The sequence below is a fragment of the Trachemys scripta genome, chromosome 14 (genome assembly GCF_013100865.1).
Source record: "Trachemys scripta elegans isolate TJP31775 chromosome 14, CAS_Tse_1.0, whole genome shotgun sequence".
Lineage (NCBI taxonomy): Eukaryota > Metazoa > Chordata > Testudines > Emydidae > Trachemys > Trachemys scripta.
Genome location: NC_048311.1, coordinates 28,452,395 through 28,475,686, shown reverse-complemented (window position 1 = coordinate 28,475,686; position 23,292 = coordinate 28,452,395). Strand labels below are relative to the sequence as shown.

The following is a 23,292-nucleotide window of genomic DNA, read 5'->3' as shown; positions in this document are numbered from 1 at the left end:
TATCAAACCACTCTTCCTCAGATCTTTATTCACCATTTCACAGGATAAGCCTGTAACTTGCCAAGGCCCTTAGCAACTGAGAGCATGGAATGCTTTGGCAACAAATTGTAAAATATGGTAAAATCATGTATGGAAGCTTGGAAGGGAAGGATTATTATTTTTATTTTTAAGAGTTTGGTGTTTGCTTTCACTAAATAAATTGTGTGAGAATTACAAGCTAAAGTGGCTGTCTATCTGAAGTCACTGCTGCCTATCTTAACTTTTCTTTTCCTAAATCTGGTACAGTACAAGTATGGTATTTATTATTTAGTGTTTTCTTACTTTATTCATCTCCTGTTGTAGTCTGTCTAGTAGAAGTAAGCATAAGACAATTACAGAAAGTATGGTATGTTTTCTATTTAAAAGTTTTAAAATAGGACTGTCGATTAATCGAAGTTAACTCACGCAACTAAAAAATTAATCGCGATTAATCAGTTTTAATCGCACTGTTAAACAATAGAATCCAAATAGAAATTTATTAAATATTTGTGGGTGTTTTTCCACATTTTCAAATATATTGATTTAAATTACAACACAGAATACAAAGTGTACACTGCTCACTTTATATTATTATTTTTGATTACAAATATTTGCACTGTAAACATGATAAACAAAAGAAACAGTATTTTTCAATTTACCTCATACAAGTACCATAATGCAATCTCTTTATTGTGAAAGTGCAACTTACAAATGTAGATTATTTTTTGTTACATAACTGCACTCAAAAATAGTGCAATGCAAAACTTTAGAGCCTACAAGTCCACTCAGTCCTACTTCTCGTTCAGCCAATCGCTAAGACCAACAAGTTTGTTTACATTATTGGAGATAATGCTGCCCACTTCTTATTTACAATGTCACCAGAAAGTGAGAACAGGCATTCGCATGGCACTTTTATAGCCGGCATTGCAAGGTATTTACTTGCCAGATATGCTAAACATTCATATGCCCCTTCATGCTTCGGCCACCATTCCCAGAGGATATGCTTCCATGCTGATGACTCTCGTTAAAAAAAATGTGTTAATTAAATTTGTGACTGAACTCCCTGGGGGAGAATTGTATGTCTCCGGCTCTATTTTACTTGCATTCTGCCATATATTTCATGTTATAGCAGTCTTGGATTATGCCTCAGCACATGTTCTTTTTAAGAACGCTTCCACTGCAGATTTGACAAAACACAAAGAAGGTACCAATGTGAGATTTCTGAAGATAGCTACAGCCCTTGACCCAAGGTTTAAGAATCTGAAGTGCCTTCCAAAATCTGAGAGAGATGAGGTGTGGAGCATGCTTTCAGAAGTTTTAAAGGGGAAACACTCCGATGCAGAAACTACAGAATCTGAACCACCAAAAAAGAAAATCAACCTTCTGCTGGTGGCATCTGACTCAGATGATGAAAATTAGCATACATCCGTCCGCACTGCTTTGGATTGTTATCAAGCAGAACTTGTCAACAGCATGGACGCATGTCCTCTGGCATGGTAGTTGAAGTATGAAGGGACATCTGAATCTTTAGCGCATCTAGCATGTAAATAGCTTGTGACTACAGCTACACCAGTGCCATGAGAACACCTGTGTTCTCACTTTAAGGTGACATTGTGAACAAGTAGGCAGTATTATCTCCTGCAAAGGTAAACAAACTTGTTTTTCTGAGTGATTGGCTGAACAAGAAATCAGGACTGAGTGGACTTGTAGGCTCTAAAGTTTTACACTGTTTTATTTCTGAATGCATAATTCTACATTTGTAAGTTCAACTTTCATGATAAAGAGATTGCACTACAGTACTTATATTAGGTGAACTGAAAAGTACTATTTCTTTTGTTTTTTTATAGTGCAAATATTTGTAATAAAAATAAATATAATGTGAGCACTGTACACTTTGTATTCTGTGTTATAATTGAAATCAATATACCGGTATTTGAAAAGGTAGAAAACATCCAAAATATTTGAATAAATGGTATTCTATTATTATTTAACAATGCGATTAATCATGCAATTAATCGTGATTAATTTATTTAATTGTGCGATTAATCACAATTAATTTTTTAAATCACTTGACAGTCCTATTTTAAAACCTTTTAGTATATAACCTATTGCTTAAATCAGCCTCTGTACCAGATGACTGGAGGATAGCTAATGTAACTCCAATTATCTGGAAAAGGGGGTGAAAAGTGAAGTGGCAAAATCTTCAGATGATATAAAATTACTCAAGATAGTTAAGTCCAAAGCTGACTGTGAAGAGTTACAAAGGGATCTCACAAAACTGGGTGACTGGACAACAAAATGGCAGATGAAATTCAATGTTGATAAGTACAAAGCAATAAACACTGGAAAAACATAATCCCAACTACACATACAAAATGAAGGGGGTCTAAATTAGCCGTTACCACTCAGGAAAGAGATCTTGGAGTCATCGTGGATAGTTCTCTGAAAACATCTGCTCAATGCACAGCAACAGTCAAAAAAGCTAACAATGTTAGGAACGAGTAAGAAAGGGATAAATAATACGACAGAAAATCTTGCCACTACATAAATCCATGGTATGCGCATACCTTGAATACTGCATGCAGTTCTGCTGCTCCATCTCAAAAAAGATACACCTCTACCCCAATATAACGCTGTCCTCGGGAGCCAAAAAATCTTACCATGTTATAGGTGAAACTGCGTTATATCGAACTTGCTTTGATCCGCCGGAGTGCGCAGCCTTCACCCCCGGAGCACTGCTTTGCCGCCTTATATCTGAATTCGTGTTATATCGAGTTGCATTATATTGGGGTATAGGTGTATATTAGAACTGGAAAAGGTACAAAGAATGGCAACAAGAATGATTAAGGGGTATGGAACAGCTTCCATATGAGGAGACAGTAAAAAAAAAACCTGGGACTGTTCAGTTCAGAAAAGAGACAAATAAGGGTGGATTTGATAAAGGTCTATAAAATCATGAATGGTGTGAAGAAAGTGGATAGGGAAATATTTTCCCCTTTCTATAGCACGATAACAGGGGTTACCTAATGAAATTAATAGGCAGCAGGTTTAAACCAAACATAAGGAAGTACTTCTTCACACAAAGCACAGTCACAACCTGTGGAACTTGTTGGCAAATTATTAGATAGGATGGGTAAGGAATGGTGTCCTTAGCCTCTGTTTGTCAGAGGGTGGAGATGGATGGCAGGAGAGAGATCACTTGATCATTACCTGTTAGGTTCACTCCCTCTGGGGCACCTGGCATTGGCCATTGTCGGCAGACAGGACACTGGGCTGGATGGACCTTTAGTCTGATCCAGTATGGCCATTCTTATGTTCAGATGATGTTGTGAAGGCCAAAAGTACAACTGGGTTAAAAAACAAATTAGATAAGTTCCAGGAGAACAGGTCCATCAGTGGCTATTGGCCAAAATGGTTGGGGATGCAACTGCATGTTCTGGGTGTCCCCTAAATCTTCACTATGGCAGAAGCTGTAACTGGATGACAGAGGATGGATCACTTAATAGTTGCCTTGTTCTGCACATTCCCTTTGAAGCATCTGGTACTGGCCACTGTCAAAAGACAGGATACTGGTCTGAATCAGTACAGCCGTTCTTTTGTTCTTATGTTAATCTTTATGACTTTATAAACACATGCTATCTGTGCATTGTCTTAGAGCTTTCCAAAAAGATTCTAAGTATCTTTATTAATGCAAAGTGTGAGAAACCCTAAATATAAGGGTCACTGCCAGCTCCACTTATACCACAGACACATTTATAGAGTGAATAAAGTCACTAGCTGAAGTCATTTTCTTAAATACTACATGTTACCACTAGGTAGTAATGTCATTCAAATATATGCTATGATCCTTGGCTCATCTAAAGGCTAACCTGGTATGAGTTCTACAGCATGCAGAATCTGTCAGAATTTGGGGACACATACTCAGCTGAGATAAGCTGCCATAGCCACACGACCTCAATGAAGCTATAACAATTTACATCAACTAAGGATCTGACCGTTGGACTTTATCAACATATGGTACATGAGCGAAAGGCTATTGGAAAGAGTACAGAAAGATTAGAATGTATGTTCTAGATGAGTGTGACAGACTCTCATTTTCAGTTACATTTTGAGGCAATAAAAAGCAACGTTTAACTAGAAGATAATGATTAAAATAAAAAAATCATGTGTGCGCATCATTCTGAGACAGATTTTTATTCCATGAAATGTAAGTATTAAAAAGGGGGGGAGGGGGCTGATGTCACAGTGTAATAAATAGAAAAGCCCTACGGTTGGGAAGCAGAGCCAAAATACCCAAGCCCGTGATTTGAAGTAACCAGTGTTCCTTAGTGAGATTACCTTGGATTACTTTTAATAGTTTCAGATAAAACAAAAGCTTCCAAAAAAGAATAGTACAACTTCATGAGCCAGAAAGTATTGCGCATGTTTAGTCATTGGTGCTGTAAGTCCAGCAAAAACCTAATTAAAAGTAGAATGGAATACATTGCTCAATCATGAAAGCAATTAAAAAACACAAACAACACTTTTGGAGACTAACATTCTCAATGTTTAATTATTTATCTGTGTTCAGTTCTGCAGCTGTAGGTCAGAATTAACTCCTCTGAACTAAACACTAAAAAGAAAACTCTTTTTGGGATTTGTACCTCATTCATTTTCAATCAAAAACCCAAATTCATTTCAAATTCACACAAGAACTGCAACAGTTTCACCTAAATCAGATTTTCTACAAGTTAAACACCCCTCCTACACTCAGATGTGATTGTGAAACTACTTTGATCTCTATTCCCAAATTTATTGCTCTGTGTAATCCATGACAAAATATAACGTGATTTACTGTATCTCTATATGACAGCCCAGCAGCTGAGAGAACTTAATAATTTAGCATAAGAAAAAAAAACCTTCTGGCACCAAAATATACAAATCGTAATTGAGGCACTTTAGTATCATATTACAATGAAGCATATGCAGGCTGATCATAAGAACTTCAAAACAATTATAATTCTTTCTCACCCATTTAATAACGGTGGTTTTTATTCCGTGACATGTTCTGCAGCTGCAAGCAAGTCATTTTGGAACACTTTTGTTTTTTCACATTAAAGACTATGTAGGGCTAATAACATCATTTTACCCACTCCCTATTTCCCAACCATCCACTTCCCATCCTCCCACTTCAAGAAACAAAAAACTGCAAAATTTCTCAAGTTAATTCCAAAGACATGAAGGATATCCATGACAGTGGAGACAATGCATACAAATGCTACACAAGTATAAATGTATGGGGCAAACAGATGCTTTGCATTAGTGTGCACTATTAAATAGAAAACTATATTAAAAAGAAAACCACAGTGAATAATTTAGATATCCAAATGAATATTTACAAAGCAAGAACATATTGTACAAATTCCATGTGATAAAATGCAGAGTCATTTGTTAAATATGAAATGCAGAAAGCCTACAAGAGTAGTGTGTCTGCTATATTACTCTATGGAGTAAAGGCAGCACTCCAGGAGAATAGAGAGATTGCAGAGAAGCTAAATGACTTGTGTGTTCATTGCAGTTTTGTTGCAGCCATGTTGATCCCAGAATATTAGAGAGACAAGGGGGGTTAAGTAATACCTTTTATTGGAACAATGTCTGCTGGTGAAAGGACCTGAAGAAGCTTGAAAGCGTCTCTCTTTCACAAATAGACGTTGGTCCAATAAAAGATATTACTTCACCTACCCTGTGTGTTTATCATACAGGATGTTGGGGAGATATCTACCCAGACTTATTTATTCTTCGTAATAAAGATGAGGGATTGCAATTGCCAGATGGTGCGATGTCAAAAGAAGAGATGTTTAAGCTAAATGATAATTCATCATCAGATCAGATCATGCAAATGAATATATTGAAATCTATGTGGCTCCATACAAGCATGGGATACACTCACAAGGAACCAGTTACAGGACCTGTCCTCTAAATTACACTACCACCAGTTGGTAGTCATTCAACAATTTCAAAGGAATTTAAGAATGAACTGGCTGAGCTGCTAAAAAAAAAAAATTTAATCTTGCATCTCAATCAGCTACTACACTGGAGAGTAGCCAATGTTGTCCTTATCTTTATAAAAAGAACTAGGGTGATCCTGGGAATTACAAACCAGTAAACTATGCAAATTACCTGAAATAATTAATTATAAATAGAGAAAAATGGTAAGACAGGGTCAAATCACCACAGCTTCTGTACATGAAAACTGCACCCCCGCAAACCAAACAAGCTGAGTAATATGCGATGGAGTATATTTAAGCATGTTCAGAGAAAGGTCCTATGATAAAGTCATAAGGCTATGTTCAGAAGTGAGGCATAAGGTAGTGCAAGTTAAATTCCCCTAACACTTGCTTAGACTTAATTATAATCTGTTGCTCTGCAAGAGAGTTTTAGGTTTTGTCTACACTACCACTTTCGTCAGTACAATTTTGTTGGTCAGGTGTGTGAAAAAACACGCCCCTGACTCACATTAGTTTCACTGGCAAAACTGCTGGTGCAGACAGCGCTATGTCGGCAGGAGAGCCTTTCCTGCCCACAAAAAGTGGCTACACGGGAGACCTTACAGGAGCACAGTTGTAGTGGCACAGCTGTGCCACTGTAAGGTCCATAATGTAGACATACCGGCACAGGACTTCTTGAAGTGTATCTTTTTGGCTTAAATATTCTCTTGTACTTCGTCATTTAGTCTTACTGTTCTTTTTCTTGCTTCTTCCTTTTTTCTATAGGGGTAGATATGTCTCTTGAGATGCCGGTATGGTAGCGTAAGTAGTTTCATTCTTGTTCTAATTATTTCATTTCTTTTAGGTACTATTTGGCTTCCTTTTAGCTTTTTTAAATCACCCTTCCGAAAATTTAGCACCATAGTGCTAGCTTTTGGCACAACTCTTCTCACATGGATATCATAACTGTGGGGTGATCTAAGGGTTCAACTTCTTGAACAAATTCTTGAGTGTGCATTTTAGAAATAAGTAAAGAGAGCCTCTCTTTGTGTGCGCCACACACAGGAAACATCCACTGAAATTAATTAGAATGTTATTTGCTTATTCCCATTATTGTTAATTACATCTCCTTGTATTACCCTAAACAACTGAATGCTTTACATCGACGGAAATGAAACCTTATAACGGTCAATGGTTCCTCCATCTAGTAGCACTTTTTTGACAATTGTCCAGACAGATATAACGAAGTCCCAGAACATCAGTCAATGTAATTTTCAGTGCTATAGTATCATTTTTGAACTTAAAGTGCTGTTTGTCCTCCTACCTAGATCAGTAATGACGATGTTAAATAAAACTAGCCCTAACACTGATCAGCACAGTACCCCAGCAAACAACTCCATATAAATTATTACAATGACATTTATAGCATTACTCTTTGTTAGTAGCTCTCCAGCCAGTTTTAAATCCATGTGGCAGCATGAAGTACGGGCAAAAAAGGATTTTTTTTTTAAAAAAGAGAAGGTATTGAAAGCACAATCCCACTACGTATGAACAAACGAGACTACTGCTCTGAAATATCTCCAGTAAGTCCTTGGGATAGCGCCATAAATGTTGTTTAGTCTCACTTGAGTAAAGTACCACTGAGAGATTATTCTCTAATATTATTTTTGAAGTTTGGTACAGATTGAAGACTTTTCCAAATAGCTTCCCTATGGGATGATGTAATTTCATTTTTAAATTAAACTTTTTTTCCTTAGGTCTTTTAAGTTTTGGAAAAACACTTTCCCATCAAAGTCAAAGCTTCATGCTCACTTTTGGTAGTATAAATGTGTTAATTCATGAACCACTACGCTAGTATGTTGGAATCGCTCCACGGCCATATATAAGTAAACATACATGGATTGTGCAACACAACTAAAACAGGGAAGTTATTGCTCAGGAACAGTAAGGCAGACAAAAAAGTGATGTACACAAGAGATATTACATGGTACAGAACAACAAAACAATAGGGTTATTCTTTTGGTAAGAGTTCTAGAATCTTTAAATTCCATATGGGCAGATGCAGGCAACAGCATCTATACAATGCAGAACCACTTCAATACTTCACTATATAGAGAGGGAATATATATCTACATGTTATATGACTGATGTCATTGCCGCCCAAGAGGAAAATCAGGATATCAGTGCAATGAGGGGTTAATTTGGTTACTCATATCACGGAAGATTCACACTACATCTTCATTATGGTCACCAGTGTTTCATTTATAAAATTCATTATATAACAGTCTACTGATCTTAAGGCCACTCACTGTAGATGATGCCATCTCTAGTCTCTGCTGAAGCCACACTGCTCTGATTTGGTTGCTTGGAGATGCCCCTCCCTGAGAGTAAATGGTAAAAGAAATGGGAAGGTAGGAGGGATATAAACCCTATTTTCACTAATACTCTAACATGTTCTATCACATAATATCAAGCGACATATATCCATTTCTAAAAATCTTTTTGCTAAAAGGTTTTAAAGGAGCTATGTAAACATAAATTATGCTAATGATAGATAAACTGCAGCAGAAAAATACCTAGGTTACTTAACAGTAGCAGTCTATGACTATACTGCTGATGCAGATCTATGCTAAATAAGAGCTGTTAAAAGCAGTTACCCCAAGATAAATCAGCATATGCACCAATGCTAGCACCACCTAGTGGAGGTACAATGCCCCATCCTCAATCAGTTCCTGTCCAGCATGCAGTCTCTGAAGAACAGGGACTGGTAGGGTGCGGTGTGCAGGCAATATATTTGGGGAGCTCCACTCATTAGAAAGCACACCTATTTTTCTCCTCCAAGAAATTGCATCTAAGTATCCTTATTCTTGGAGGCTAAATTCATCTAGGGAGAAGGAATGCTGGACATGTAGGGATTATCTGGAGATGTACCTGTTCATTCTCTAACTCAGACATAATTGTGGCAATGAACTGGCTCTTACGTAGCTCCAACCATTCCTCCTTAAAAGACTCAAAGTTGTGCTAGAGTGCTGGAGAAGATGAAAAATCCATGTTAGGTTGCTCATTCCTAGATGAGGGACTGCTGGAAAATATCAGACAATGTCTACCAAAGGAGATGAAAGAGGCAACCAAGGACAAGCCTGGCAGAGGTTAATGCCGCAGGACCATAGTCTCACTAGGCTAAAAAGGAAAAGCCCATGGTGGGACTTACACAGTCACTGCAGATTTTAGAGGTGTCCAGATAATAATATGGCTCAGAGAGGAAGTTAGGGAATATTTTGGTGGCTTACGGATGCTTTGAAGTTTGCCCAGAGTAAAATCTCATCCTTATTTTTGCCTAATAATTACAAATCACACCAAAACAGAGAGGTATTGTGATTCATTAAGAAGTTATGGAAGAGATGCCAATGACATGAATATTTGACAGGGAGGAGTAAACACCAGAGAGAAAAAAAATCTATAGCAGGAAGTCAAGAAGTTAATGCTAAAGCAACCAATGACAGCAATACTGCTGTTCTCCAGTGCCTCCCAGTGCCAAAGGGGCATAAGGTACTGGAGGGCCATCATCAGGTTGGCCAGGAGATGTCTTTGAGAGATACAGTACTGGTAGGTATTGTGGTCTCTTTCTGGCTGGTACACTACAAAATTGTTCACCAAGGTGACCCCAGGGATGCAAGTAAGCCCACTGAGGGGGCGGATGGAGGGGGTTCCCACAGATATGCATAACTCCTGGATGCAGGGCATCTGGTGGGATCTGGAAGATCCTCTTCAGAATACTGGCTCAGTGGGGTGTGATAGTATGGTGCCAAAAAAGAGCCCTGCCCAAAACCTCAGAGTCCAAAGAAGTACTATCTCCTGGGCTGAAAGGGGGAACATCAGCTACAGGATAGATGCCAGAGATCCAGTCGGGGTTCAGTCCTGGAGGACTCTGTTCGCAAGGTGTCTGAGCTGTACCAAGGAAGAGGCTTTCACAGAGGTTTGTCACAGGGGAAACACCAGTGCCTCTGGGATGAAAAGGTCCGCTGGGGAAAGAAACCTGGATGGAGCTGGAGAGCTGTGGTATCCAGAAGCCTGAGTCTCAGGACTGGAGTCTGGAGAAAGGGTCGGTGCTGAGATGTTGAGCGCTGAACGGGAGAGGAGTATAGAGGAACTTCTCCGACCTCAGAGCATGTGTGCATCTCGGTGCCAAAAGGTGTCAGTTGGTACTGAGTTAGTCAGCTCCCTGTGCAGTGTATTAAAATACTTCTCTGCATGCTATTTCTTGTGCAGTACTGGTGGCTCCATACCAGAATTGAGTGGTGCCTCAGCTGTACCCCTTAAAGGATGTGAGGTCTCCCTAGAATGGGATTTATGTGATGACTTACCCTTCTTCCTTGCTTCCCTAGTAGGGGAAAGAGACGGCTTTTTTTTTTTTTTTTTTTTTAAAGCTGTCCTAGCCTCTGAAGGTACTGCTGGAGCTGCAATAACCATCAGAGTGACCTGGGATGTTGAGGCCAACATATTGGGAGGCTGAGAGGAAGTGGACCTCGCTAGAACTCGTGAGCATTCCATTAGAAGGAGTTTCAGTCTAGCCTCTCTGTCTTTCTGAGACCTGCCTTTAAATCTGTTACAGACCTTACGTTTTGACAGGAGTGGGTGTCTCCAAGGCAGTGGAGGAAGTTCAAATGCCTGTCACTGCAGGGAAAAGACCTGTGGCAGGTCTGGCAGGTCTTAAACTGGGGTTTTTGGCATAACCTGGAGTGTAAATACACCAATAACAGGACCGGGAAAAAAAGGGAGAGGGTAACACCCCTTCTAAACACAACTGTGTTAAAACTAAAAGAGAAATAAAATAACTAAACAAAATGCAGGAAAAACTAAGAATAAATCATTATATTAAGGAAGGTGTAAAGTGAGACTCAGTGGACATGCAATTGCTCTGTCTCGAACCACAGACAGTTGAGAAAAAAAATGAATGGTGGCAGGTCCACCTCTCCTTATATGCTGTTGTTTGGGGCACAAGGTTCTGCTCTCCACAGGCCCAGGCCCATGGACACTGCTTTGCATTCCCCAGTCAAGAACGTATGGGTGCATGCGAGCCCCATGGTGGAGCACCCACAGGGACATATATATACCTAAAGAAGAAATAGGAGCTGCCATTCCATGAAAGTTTTTTTCATCAATGACACCAAGTTCTTAGAAAAGGACCTTAAAATACAAATATTGTTTTTGTTTGAACTTCAAAAAGAGAATGGGTGAGGGGGGACCAGTGGAGGGATCTTCTCTCTGCCCAGAATCCCCTTTTCAAGTATCAGAGAGCTGGAGGAGCAACAAGGGAAGAGATGTTTGCTCTCTCTAATCCCCAAGTTAGGGAACAGCAGCAGGAGTAGAGCAGCGGATCATTCATTTCCTGTGATACCTTGCAGGAGCAGCAGGAGGTCAACTGAGAAGCAGAGGAGGAAGCAGGATGCAGTAGAAGGGGCAGGGATGGGGATTTTCACTGCCCAGGACTTGCTCAATTGGGGTTAGGGGTTAGCAGCAAGAGGCCCAAGGGTGTAGGAAGGGTTTTTCCATCTGGTTCTGCTGACCCCAAACTACTGTGCTGATACATTTTTTTCACCATCCTGCAGATTTTAGGAGAGACCAGTCTAGTGGCCATTAGAAGATTTCATGGCCAGCAAACCAAGGTGGCATTCCCTCTTCAGTGAACCATTTAAGGTCTGCTGGACCAGGGTTCCCTCTTGTGGAACTCCTAGGGTCTGCAAGAGCAGAATTTGTCTTCATTAGACCTTAAGGCAACTAAAAGGAAAGGAAATTCCAAAGCAAAAACTTTTGTTAAGGTTGAAATTACATATCTGATTTGAATACATATTACCTTAAAAGATTAGTGCTTAAAAATATTTTAAATTTCCTGAGTATCTAAGTTTAAATGTACATAAAACCCAAACATTTGAAAGTATGGAAATTCAATTAAATTTCCAAAACTATCTTAAATCCATCCCATTAGCAATACCCTGAAGAAATTAGAAAGGCAGTGTACACTATCCACCGTATACAGTTTCATTTGATCATTGACCACAAAGGCATACTTTAATCATAATGTTTATACCAACTATGGCCTTTTTTATGGTCAGATATGCTCCACAGGAAAACAGTGATGTACAAATTCTGTATTAGACAAATGCAGATTCCATTGCAATGATTTCTCTTTCCATATAAAGGGGACAATCTTGTAAGGTGATGAAAGTGTTCAGTACCCAACTGGATTGGGCTTTACAACTGAACCTGCGAACTCAATGATGATTAAATGTTATTAAATACAGAGCTAACAAGTTAACAAATAGAGAGATGAAACCATTTATCTGTGGTGCACATTTCTAAAACTCCACCTGCAAATTCAACTGCACAGGAACAGAAGCTGTTCAAAACGTAAGCAGCACGCTGTACACCTCAAAGTTCTTAGAAAAAGTCCTTTTTACAAAAACAGCATGTTACAAAATAATTATAAAAACACAAAAAGAGAAGTTAGGAAATGGCCATCTCTAGGGAAGGAGTTAAGTAAGTTTGGCATCTTAGATGAATTTACATATGTTCAAATGTTTGTGTTTCTCGTAAGCTTAACCTTACCTCTGAATTTATCTAACTTGTATTTAAACACTCCCATTCTTGAAAGATAATATGAACTCAGAACACTGTTATGTGCCTACATTCTGAACTTTACCTTAACACAGTTTAGAGATGAATCCTGTTGGAAGGTATATTTCATGATTGTAATAGCTATAAAATACAGGACTTTATAAGCGTAAAAAAGAAAAAAAATTCCAAACAACTGTTACATCATTTAAATCAATAAAACTGAATTGTGCAGCTTTGGCTGAGTTACCTGCCAGCTCACATGCCCAGCTCCACAAACTGAACTGTTTCATAATTGTATTGAAATTATAGCTTATGTGCAAGAACCAACCAAAACATGTCTCTGTTTTTCCTGTGCTTTTCTAACAGACTACTGTAAAGCAAGCATCCGTGAGGGAAAAGTGATAATTTATGTCTGATTTTAATGAAGATACATGTTCCTGACTAAACCTCATGCTATCCATCAAGTAAACAAAAAATAACTGTGACTAAGGATACATATTTCACCAGATCCTCAAGATACATATAACAAACCATCTGTCATCAGTGAAATCTGTTTACTTAAGTACTCACAATTGCCCCCAGCAGTGTAGTATCTGAATGCCTCACTATCTTTAATTTATTTACCCTGCAAGGTAGGGATGTGCTCTTATCCCTTTTTACAGATGAAGAACTGAGACATAGAAGCCCACATTTTAAAAGGTATTTAAGCATTGCTCTGCTCAGCATTGCCAGGTCTAAGTGAATTAGACACTTATCCCCCATTTTCAAAAGTGATTTAGGCTCTTAGGTGCCTAAGTTGCATTGATTTTCACTTTCTCCAGAGTCCAAGGCTAGCACCTTAACTACTGGACTATTCTTTCTCTTTGTGGCTCTTACTCTATCTTATAATTTTAACTATCATATGTGTTAAACAGGATGTGTACATACAGAAACATACTGCCTCTCTGGAATGAAAGTAGCAGTGAGAAAGAAATAGACAGACACAGTCTTTAAACCTGAATAAATACTTGATAAAAGGAACCAAAATGTCTATTAGACTCCAGGAACACAGTCAACAAAAAGCTTAAGATGGAAATTATTCAAATGCAGGGAAAAAAAACCACTTCAACTCCACACTATATGTATTTTTATATGTATCAAAGATATAACTGTTTTATGAGTTAGGTTTAGTATTCCAAGGATGCTTCCTTAGAGTATTGTTAGCATGTCTACTGGTCTGTTAGGGTCATGCTTTCTGAATACTCATTTTCTTTGCCAAGAAAATACCACAGATGAATGTTACAAACAGCTATGTTAGCCAAAATTCACATCTGCACGCACTTAGAAATGTAGCTCTCCTCTTTCTTTTAATAATTTCTGGCAAACTTGAAAATATACACAAGCTTTGTATAGTATGTTACACCTGGCTGACTAGTGTTTATGCCATAAGTGCTGTTGATACAACCTATAACATCTGTCACCCTATTGTTGAAATTAGTCATTAGTGCAGCCCACACAACGGTAGTAAGCATCTCTAATGTATTTATTTTTTAAACACCCGATGTGTAATATTTTTCATACGTGGGTGTAACTTACAATGCAAAACAGTCATCATATACTATAATAATATAATCAACTGACACATAAAATATGTTAAAGAGGAAGCAAATAAAATCTGCTGGGTGGAGGGGTTGTTTGCTGGGCGGAGGGGTTGTTTCATTTTTTAATCAAATCAGTACAATTAAAATGGTCCACTTTCCCAGAAATAATCTTTTATTACTTTTGTTTACAGAAATGTTGGTAATCTTTCAGGGTGTGTTATGTTTGAGTGTAACAATGGATGTCATGAAAATAAATGAAGACACACAAGGACATGACAATTTCAACTCTCCCTGCTAATGTCTTGGACTCCTTGCCTGATTTATGTGTAACATGGCTATTCAGAGTCTAACTGCAGTAACACTTTCTGTCCTGAACTATTATGGTGGTGTTGTGCACTGATAAATGGCTGCCACCTTTCACCCCAGAGGTGGCTGCATTTCAGTAATCCATTATGTATATGGCTAGATTGTGCCTATTATGCAAAGGCCTGTGTTAGAGCTGCCCCAACAGAAGCTACTGGGAAGCTCACCTGCTTCAGTCCCCCTTTAGGAAGGAACAGTGTGAGCCTCCTCCTGGTCCTTTTTGCATGGCTACACTCATGCTCTCAGGATAGTAAGGGACTGAACTCATGACTGTTCCTACTCACACAGCAGGGAGGGGACAAGACTAGCAGAGCAGAAGCTCATGTGTCCTCCCCTTAACTTGTGCACCTCTGCAATGATCAACTGCAGTTTAACCCCTGCAGTGAACAGGGCTTTTAGAATCTCGTGGGGAAAAGGCCCGTATAACTAAGTGCTCAAGCCTACGTTTTCACGCAACCCATTGTCAACCTCTGGAACTCCTTGCCAGAGGGTGTTGTGAAGGCCAATATTATAATGGGGTTCAAAAAGGAGCTAGATAGATTCATGGAGGATAGGTCCATCAATGGCTATTAGCCGGATGGGCAGGAATGGTGTCCTTAGCCTTTGTTTGCCAGAAGCTGGGATTGGGTGACAGGGCATGGATCACTTGATGCCCTGTCTGTTCATTCCCTTTGGGGTACCTGGCATTGGCCACTGTCAGAGGACAGGATACTGGGCTTGATGGACCTTTGGTCTGTCCCACTGTGGCCATTCTTATGTTCTTATGTAAATCTATTTTTACACCATTGTCTTCAATATTACTACTTGCATGAGTAAGGGTTCACAGGATCAAATCCCAAATTAGCAAGAGCATAAAAAGGTACTAAAAATCTCTTTCCAATTTAACAGAATAAAAGTAAATTACATAATCAAAATATTTTAGAGCATCTTCAGGCAAGAATAAATATAACAAAAGAGCCTGATTCTGACCAGCTACTCCACAGGTGTGCGCAAGCAGAGGGGATACAAGTTGCTACTCCTCCTCCTCTTACTGTGGTGGGGTTTTACAGACTCAGAGAGCATCTTGCTCCCGCCTCGCACACTATGGTCACTTGCCCAAAAGGGGGAAGGCAGGGCAAACTGAAAGCCGGGCCACCACCCCCACTCCTTCACAATGATCAATAGAACTACCCAGGTACAGAGGCAGGAGCAGAGATGGAGGATGCTGCACCTTTATCAGGATTGCTGCAGCAGACACACTGACAGGAATTCTGACTGGTTCAGACAGAATTCCTTCTGGAAATCCCAGGCGATGGAAAGCACCCTATTCAGTGCTTTTAATAGTGCATAGAGCAGAATTTCCCCCAAAGAGAACAGGCATGGAGATGTCAAACAGAGCTGTGATTTGTCTGGGACAGAGATGGTAAGCCAGTTCCAAAACATTTACATCTCTAACAGCTCACGTTTCAGAAAAACACCTCACAGCGGGGTTACATAAAAATAATGCCAGCTACAGAGTAAGGTCAGTGGAAAATTATGGACTTTTTTTCCCTTTTTGTTCCATAACAGGTGACTTGTTTCTTTTCTTTACAATGTGGATTACACAGTTTCATCTGGCTGCCCGATAAGGACTTTTTCCAGGAAGCACAATATTTTACCCTTCCTATTGATTAATCTAATTTTAAAATGAAATAATTATAAACAGATAGTTACTGTCAGCTTCACACTTTTAAAATTTCACTTAAATACTATTCCGGAGCAGCCTTATAGTGGTTAAAATACTCTAATCATGCATTAAATACTAATTTTCTTTATCTCAGAAGGTAAGATGAGACAGTATGTGACTCTAAATAATAGAAATACCAAAATATATACAGCCCGAACAAACGAAAACATGTTTACCTCATTATAGAGAGCATCATTAAAAAACACAAAATCAGAATGACATATAAGGGCCTGCCATTTACAAACTAATCTAATCTGTATTTAGCCCTGCTCTATGCTAATAAAGTGCCATCATCACCCCCATTTAATCAATACAGAGAAACTGGCAAAATTGGAAACTGGCAAAATCCCCTGCTTGTTTAAATTTACCAGCCATGTCTGGTTTGAACAGTAACATCTCATTAATTCCCAGCCTGGCAATTTGCAATACAAAGTTCAATGGACCTTAAGTATCAATTAATCATCCATCCGCAAGAGGAGCCTGAAGAATAAAGAAAGTAACATCTCTTCTACATGAAAATCTTCCTGGTAGCAAGCAACATCAAATTAATCCCACATGTTTCATTACAAGGGATCACATCTGTTCATGCTCATGAGCAGGGTGCTATCAATAAAGCTTATTCTCTTAGACTTTTTTCCCCATTCTGCATCAGGGTTATTGAGAAAGCAAAAGTATGCGAATGACATGCCTCTATAAATTCTCTTTCTTCTTTAAGGTCTTCACTGAAATTTTAGAAAACTTTTCCTATTGTGATCCTGATCAGGTGAGTGCCAATCCATAAACCCCTGAAACCAACACACAGAGAAATCAATATTGCACAGAATATAAGACCACACGGGAATGAATCCTTTCACCTGGGAAAGGAATGAGCCTCTGAAAGTTTGGACGTTCATATGATCTTTTCCAAACCAAAACCAGACCCACGAAACCTTCTGAGGTTCACCTTGCAGTTCCTGGCACCATATATAATCAAGTAAATAGAAGAACATAAACCTTAGAAGACAAAACATGAACAAAAACAAACAAAACTTTCCTTTCATTTTCTTCCATAACAACTTAAAGGTAACAAGATTTGCTAAACAATTCAAAACCTCAGAAGGAAAGTTACTTTTTAAAAGAAGCAGCATGTGGGCTATTATTAAAGTTGTTTTTCTTTTCTTTTATAAAAAAAAAAAAATCTCCAATCCCAAATCCTCACTTGACTTCAATTGTGTCAGAATTTCATTTCAGTTTGGTAAACACTATCATTTTCACTTCTCAGCTGAAAATGGAGGTCTCCTCCAAACTCCTTTGGGACCTGGTGGCCTCTTTGCAGAGCCCTGAGATTGGGCTTTACAAAGAGGTGAAATAGGGTAGGAATGAGTAGAGGTAGTTCATGGTTGCTTGCACAGAAATATGTAAAACTCCTTTTGCCAACAAAATAATTTTTTTCCCCCCAGCACATTATCTCCCGATCATAAATTAGAAAAGAAGAAATAGGCTAAATGATAAACATATTCCCTTGAAATTTAATGCCATCTAATGTAAATTAAAATTAGAAATGTCTTCATGTAATTTTATTTGGAAAATGAAAAAAATTCAACTGAAAGTTTAAAAAGAATATTTTTGACAGTAATGGTGATTCAAGACTATTAAGAATATTTTCCTCTGAAGTGTTTAAGGATTATTTGTAACTTTAATTTGGCGATGTAAAGAAGTTAACTTTTTTTCTTTTGCTGTACTATTAATGTAAAAAAAAGATCAAAGAAAGAAAATAATTGAGATTCAAATTCCATTTTTAAGCAAAAATGACAATGTCTTCATGAGTTAATATTAATCCTTTAATTATGAATTTCAAAGGTTTAAATACTTTCTGTGACCTTGGCTTTAAATAATTATGCCAAGTGGAGCTTTCCTTAAATTCAAAAAAGATTCTGAATTGTTGATCATAGCCATTTAATGGCTTCAGGCTGGCAGATTTCCAACATAATCCTCAGAATGCTGTTTAAAATTACGGACCAAGAACCTGATGCAGGTAAATGAAATGTCAATTTCACAAAGACCGTTTGAACCGTATATGCATAGACTTATTTTTTGTTGCTCCGTATCATTTTGTAATCAAATGTGGAATTTACCACACTAATACATGTTAAAATATTTAAAACAACTGTATGCTTACATACGCACATGGCCTATTTTAAACATCAAGTAGTTTTCATTTTAGTTTAGCACAATGTTTAAATATGTCCTTTGATGACAATTATTTTCTTTTCTAAGGAACTGAAAATATTATAAAATAGATTTTAAAGTCTTGGTGATCTTTTCTAGATAACTATACGCTGATTACGCCATTAAAAGCTGCAGCAGCCTAAATACAAATTTATTCCTACTAAATAAGAATCCAATAATGGTGATATTTTTAAAACAAGAAAAAAAAACAAACCTCAATACAGAATCAGACTCTGATCTTGAAAACCCTTACAAACAAGCTTAACAATATTACCACAGATAAGTGACATTTTAGTGAGATTACTCACAGTAGAAAAGTTAAGCATGTGCATAAGTGTTTGAAGGAACAGAGCCATAGTTATTTAAAAGGCCAGGCTCATTAGTTACTACTCCATCTGCATTAAACACTTAATCCTACAAACATGCACATGAATAACTTCAATCATATGAATAGTCAGATTGACTGCAATGGACCTGAATGAAGTTACTCACATGCATAACTGTTTGCAGGATCAGGCTCTATATTTAGGCTGGGATGTGCAAAGGAACTTAAGGAAGCTAGTCACTCAGATCCCATTGAAACTTGGTCACCTAGCTACTCTCTTTTGAAAATCTCAACCTTCAATGTTACTGCTATCTATACTTAAATATCTAGCAATATCTATTTTCTGACTTGGTTCTTATGACTACATACTGGCAAAAGATATTAAAGATTTTGCTTTAATTTGGCAGTGCAGTCACCAGTACTGTGAATTGAATACCTACAAGACTTTGATTTAGGGCACGTCTTCACTACCCGCCGAATTGGCGGGTAGCAATCGATCTATTGGGGATCGACTTATCGCATCTAGTGAAGACGCGACAAAATCGATCCCCGATGGCTCTGCCGTCGACTCCGGAACTCCACCGCAGCAAGAGGTGGAAGCGGAGTCGACAGTGGCGCAGCAGCGGTCAACTCGCCACCGTCCTCACAGCCAGGTAAGTCGACCTAAAATACACAACTTCAGCTATGCTATTCATGTGGCTGAAGTGGCGTATCTTAGGTCGACTCCCCCCGCCCCCCGTAGTGTAGACCTAGCCTAAGTCTCTGCAGCACCAAACAAACTGAACCACTCCCATTAACAGTCTAGATTTCACCCAGGACAGAGAGGTTGGAGCCAATCTCAGATGAGTAAATGGATCCAAGAAAAGCTAAAATATGTGTATGCAAGTTCCTTAGTGCCAATGAGCCAACATCCTAAGGGAAATGGTAATGATATTAGCTGACAACACTGGTAAATGTTCACATAAATACATCTGAAGGACAGGAAATGGAGAAACATACGTAGCAATTTAAAAAAAAATTTGTAAAATGTTATTGAGGAAATTCAAAATACCATCTTTTATAAGCATGACATTATTTAAAATGTACAGAGATTGTTGAATACACAGTTTTCTAAAATATTAGTATCGTAACATATAACTAACCATTTTTATTTCTATATCACATAGCAGTGAGGTTTTCACACTTCTATCAGAGTCCATTTCTTTGTGCTCCTGTCCTTAAGTATTTCAAATCTTGCTGATTTGTATCAAAAACACCTGCTCAGTGCTGAATGAAAGTGAAGCCCATAAGAAGGAGTCAACATTCAGCCAAAAACAGCCAAACATTGAGTCATACTATGAATGAACTGGTTGAGCATAAGGTGGGAGAAAACACCAGTGTGTTTTAAAACATGAATCCCCAAACTTAAACATTCACACCCCTCTTCCCAACCTTCCCTCCTCCCCACCCCACAAAATTGATCTCTAAGTCCTTACTTACTAAAATAAAGACAAGCACACAAAAGCTTTCCCCCTTTTATATTGAAGGCAATTTATATCCAGATACTTGTATCCTGAACTTTCCCCCTTAAACTGTTTTTTACAGAGCAAAATACATGGATTAATAAAGTAGGATCTCCCTTGTCAACCCATCCTAATCAAGAAAAAGTGATAAACCCCATCCTGGATTGAAGCTGCATTTCAAATCATGCTGTTATTCTGGTCTACCATTTCCCCCTACTTAAACTACTGTATACTAGATTGGTGTTCTGATTCTACTGCTACTTCTGCTAGAGTGTGGCACTCTGCTGGGGAAGAAGGCTAGTCAAAACAATATTAATTATCACCATGAAATCTGTATTTTGTTATCATAGAAGCCTTTCATTCAAGGACCTCAAAACTCTGAGCCCCTCTGGCCTGAATGCCATAGGATTTGACAAACTCTGATCTGTAGCAGTTTCCTTTATTTAAGTGATCTCACTACTGTTATTGATTTGTATAATTTGTTATAGAGTGTGTCACTTCGGATACATTGTCCCTCACTTGCTATGACCTAACCAGGTTTGTGCAGTATCATGTGAATCTCTTACCTTTTCCAATGTCATCTCGGTCTCTGCAGCATGTGTCCTTTTCAGGTCTAAGGCCATCTTTTCCGACTCTGCTTTAAGCTTATTCACGGCAGTCTCGTGATCCCGAGCAGCCCTCTGCTTTTCTTCTTCCCGCAGAAGGCTAAGCTCTACCAACTGCTGCTTCCGCTGAGCATTTACCTGAATAAGCTCTTCTCTCAGCTTGTGGATTTGGGCCTCCATATCATGGATAATCTTAAATTAAAAAAAAAAAAATGGAAGAACACTTCTTATATGACTTCTCTGATCAGACTAGCATAGGGAACAAGCTAGAAGAATTCCCTTTCTCCCCTTCCATTAGAATTCATCTGCACTTTAGGATTCTCCCTTTCTCTTTTACCCTGCCTTTGCCTTCACACACAAACGGAAAAAGCTTCCTTCTGGCCAAAGTTTGGATGAAGGCTATCAGCAATGCCACAGAAGCCAGCAAGAAAAGCCTGCTTTAGGGCCAAGGTAGAGTTCCAAACTTAGTACCCACTCACCCTCCCTTTCACTCCACCAAACAATCAGCTTTACCATTCATTTTGTTCATTCTTCCAGTCCTGGCTTTGTATCTTTTCCTATACTATTTCCTCTCAATCTCAGTGTGCCAAGCCCCCACCCTCTTCTTATTAAACTCCCTCCTTAAGACACTTCTTCAGTAAAGTCTACACAAAGAGGATGCAGCTCCAGGGCTAGCTAACACTGTTTGTGAACCTGTCAGGCAGCTAGAGGATACAAACATGTGATGCCCAAGGCCATTTTTTTTTAGTGTATGTTAAAAAAAGATTTTTCTGTATTAACAGGATTTGGGTCAACCAGTGCTTCACCCACCATACATGAAAATCACTTATAACTGATAGTTACTGAGTGTAAACCACATTCCTGGCTAGGGTAGACCATCTAAACAATGACAATAACATGTATCAATTTGAAATTTATAGTCTTTGGCAAGGTAATTGGAGGAAGATGGACCCTGATATTATTCTAGATTTAGTTATGATCTGATAAAGTGCTCATGACAAAGGGCAGCAAAATTAATAGAAAAATACTGAGCTCAAAACTAAATATAACAGTCCTACCGTTCATAAAACCACCCTAGTTAAAGACAACCAATCCAAGAGAAGAACAACAAAAAAGGTAGATATCAAAAACAAAATACTGTCAAAATCATGAAAAAATTCCTTCCTTAGAGGTTTTTAAGGTCAGGCTTGACAAAGCCGTGGCTGGGATGATTTAGTTGGGGATTGGTCCTGCTTTGAGCAGGGGGTTGGACTAGATGACCTCCTGAGGTCCCTTCCAACCCTGATATTCTATGATTCTATGACTGACCAAAGCAGCTTTGGTGTATGATATGAAACTTGGTAAATTTGGGTTCTGATGAAAAGTAAGTTTGAAAAAGGAGCATTAACTGTGAGACCTCTGCCACTGATTTCCAAGCACTGAGAAACAAGACAACCCAACAGACTCCAATTGTCATGAAGGAACATAGCCACTTAAACAACAGGGTTCTAGCCCTTGTAAGACTTACAGGATGGTCATTAAGGCCTAAAACCGTACCCTGAAATGAACAGGTAGACAGTGCAGACGATGTAGCAAAGTATATTGACTTTCCTCAATTGGAAGACAGGCCATTGTGTTCTGAACAAGATGAAGCACCTAAGGGTTCATGAAGGGCCACATAAAAGAGAGTGCATTATTGTAATCCAGCCTGGAGATAGCAAAGACATGGGTCACTGTAGCAAAGTCTTCATCTGAGAGGAAAGATGACTGGCTGACTGCTAATAGAAGACGACACTACACAGGCCCATCATTATCTACATACCAAGAAGCCATGAAGAATTTAACAAAACCTCCAGGCTCAGCACTATGTTGATAAAGGTGCAGGCACAGTCTTTCTTCTCTCTATGTGAATTCCCAAAACCACTTCCATCATGGCCAGATTCATTCCCAGACAATTCATTCCCATGCATCTCCAAATCTTGGTTAGACTTAAAGAACGCACAACAACAGATGACAGAGGTTGATGGATTGCCAAGACTCATCTAACTTGTCTCAGGCAAGGGATAACATTTTCAAAAGTAGCAGAGTGACTTAGGAGCCTAAATCCTATTAGGTGCATTTGAAAATTTTACAAAAGAAAGGTCCTCAGATGCAATAACAGACTACTCTAATTATAACACAGTACTCACTCTTTTCCAGCACCTCAGAATGTAAGTTTCACAAAGTTAGACTCGTCTACCATATATAATTTATATCATTTTATGCATCATCTCTTGTGGTTTTGAAAAGGATGTATTTACACAATTTTGTAACCTTTTGTGGCATTACTTGTTTTGGTAAATAAGACTGAATAAAGTGATCAGTACACAGCTTCAGACATCTTAGTCAAGGGAACACTGAACACATTTGGACAAGTGAGGTTCTAG

The 23,292-nt window shown here is 38.6% G+C and overlaps 1 protein-coding gene across 4 annotated transcripts in view; it reads right to left on the bottom strand.

Annotated features, from left to right (window-relative positions):
- Positions 1 to 23,292, bottom strand: part of CEP112 (centrosomal protein 112) — a 290,713-nt gene that overhangs the window by 68,229 nt on the left and 199,192 nt on the right. For 3 of the 4 annotated variants that reach the window (XM_034789932.1, XM_034789931.1, XM_034789930.1), the window contains one exon: positions 20,849 to 21,079. The exons of the other annotated variant lie outside the window; for it this stretch is intronic. In XM_034789932.1, coding sequence (XP_034645823.1) covers positions 20,849 to 21,079 — 231 coding nt within the window. The remainder of the gene's footprint in view (positions 1 to 20,848; positions 21,080 to 23,292) is intronic. 4 annotated transcript variants of the gene reach the window in all.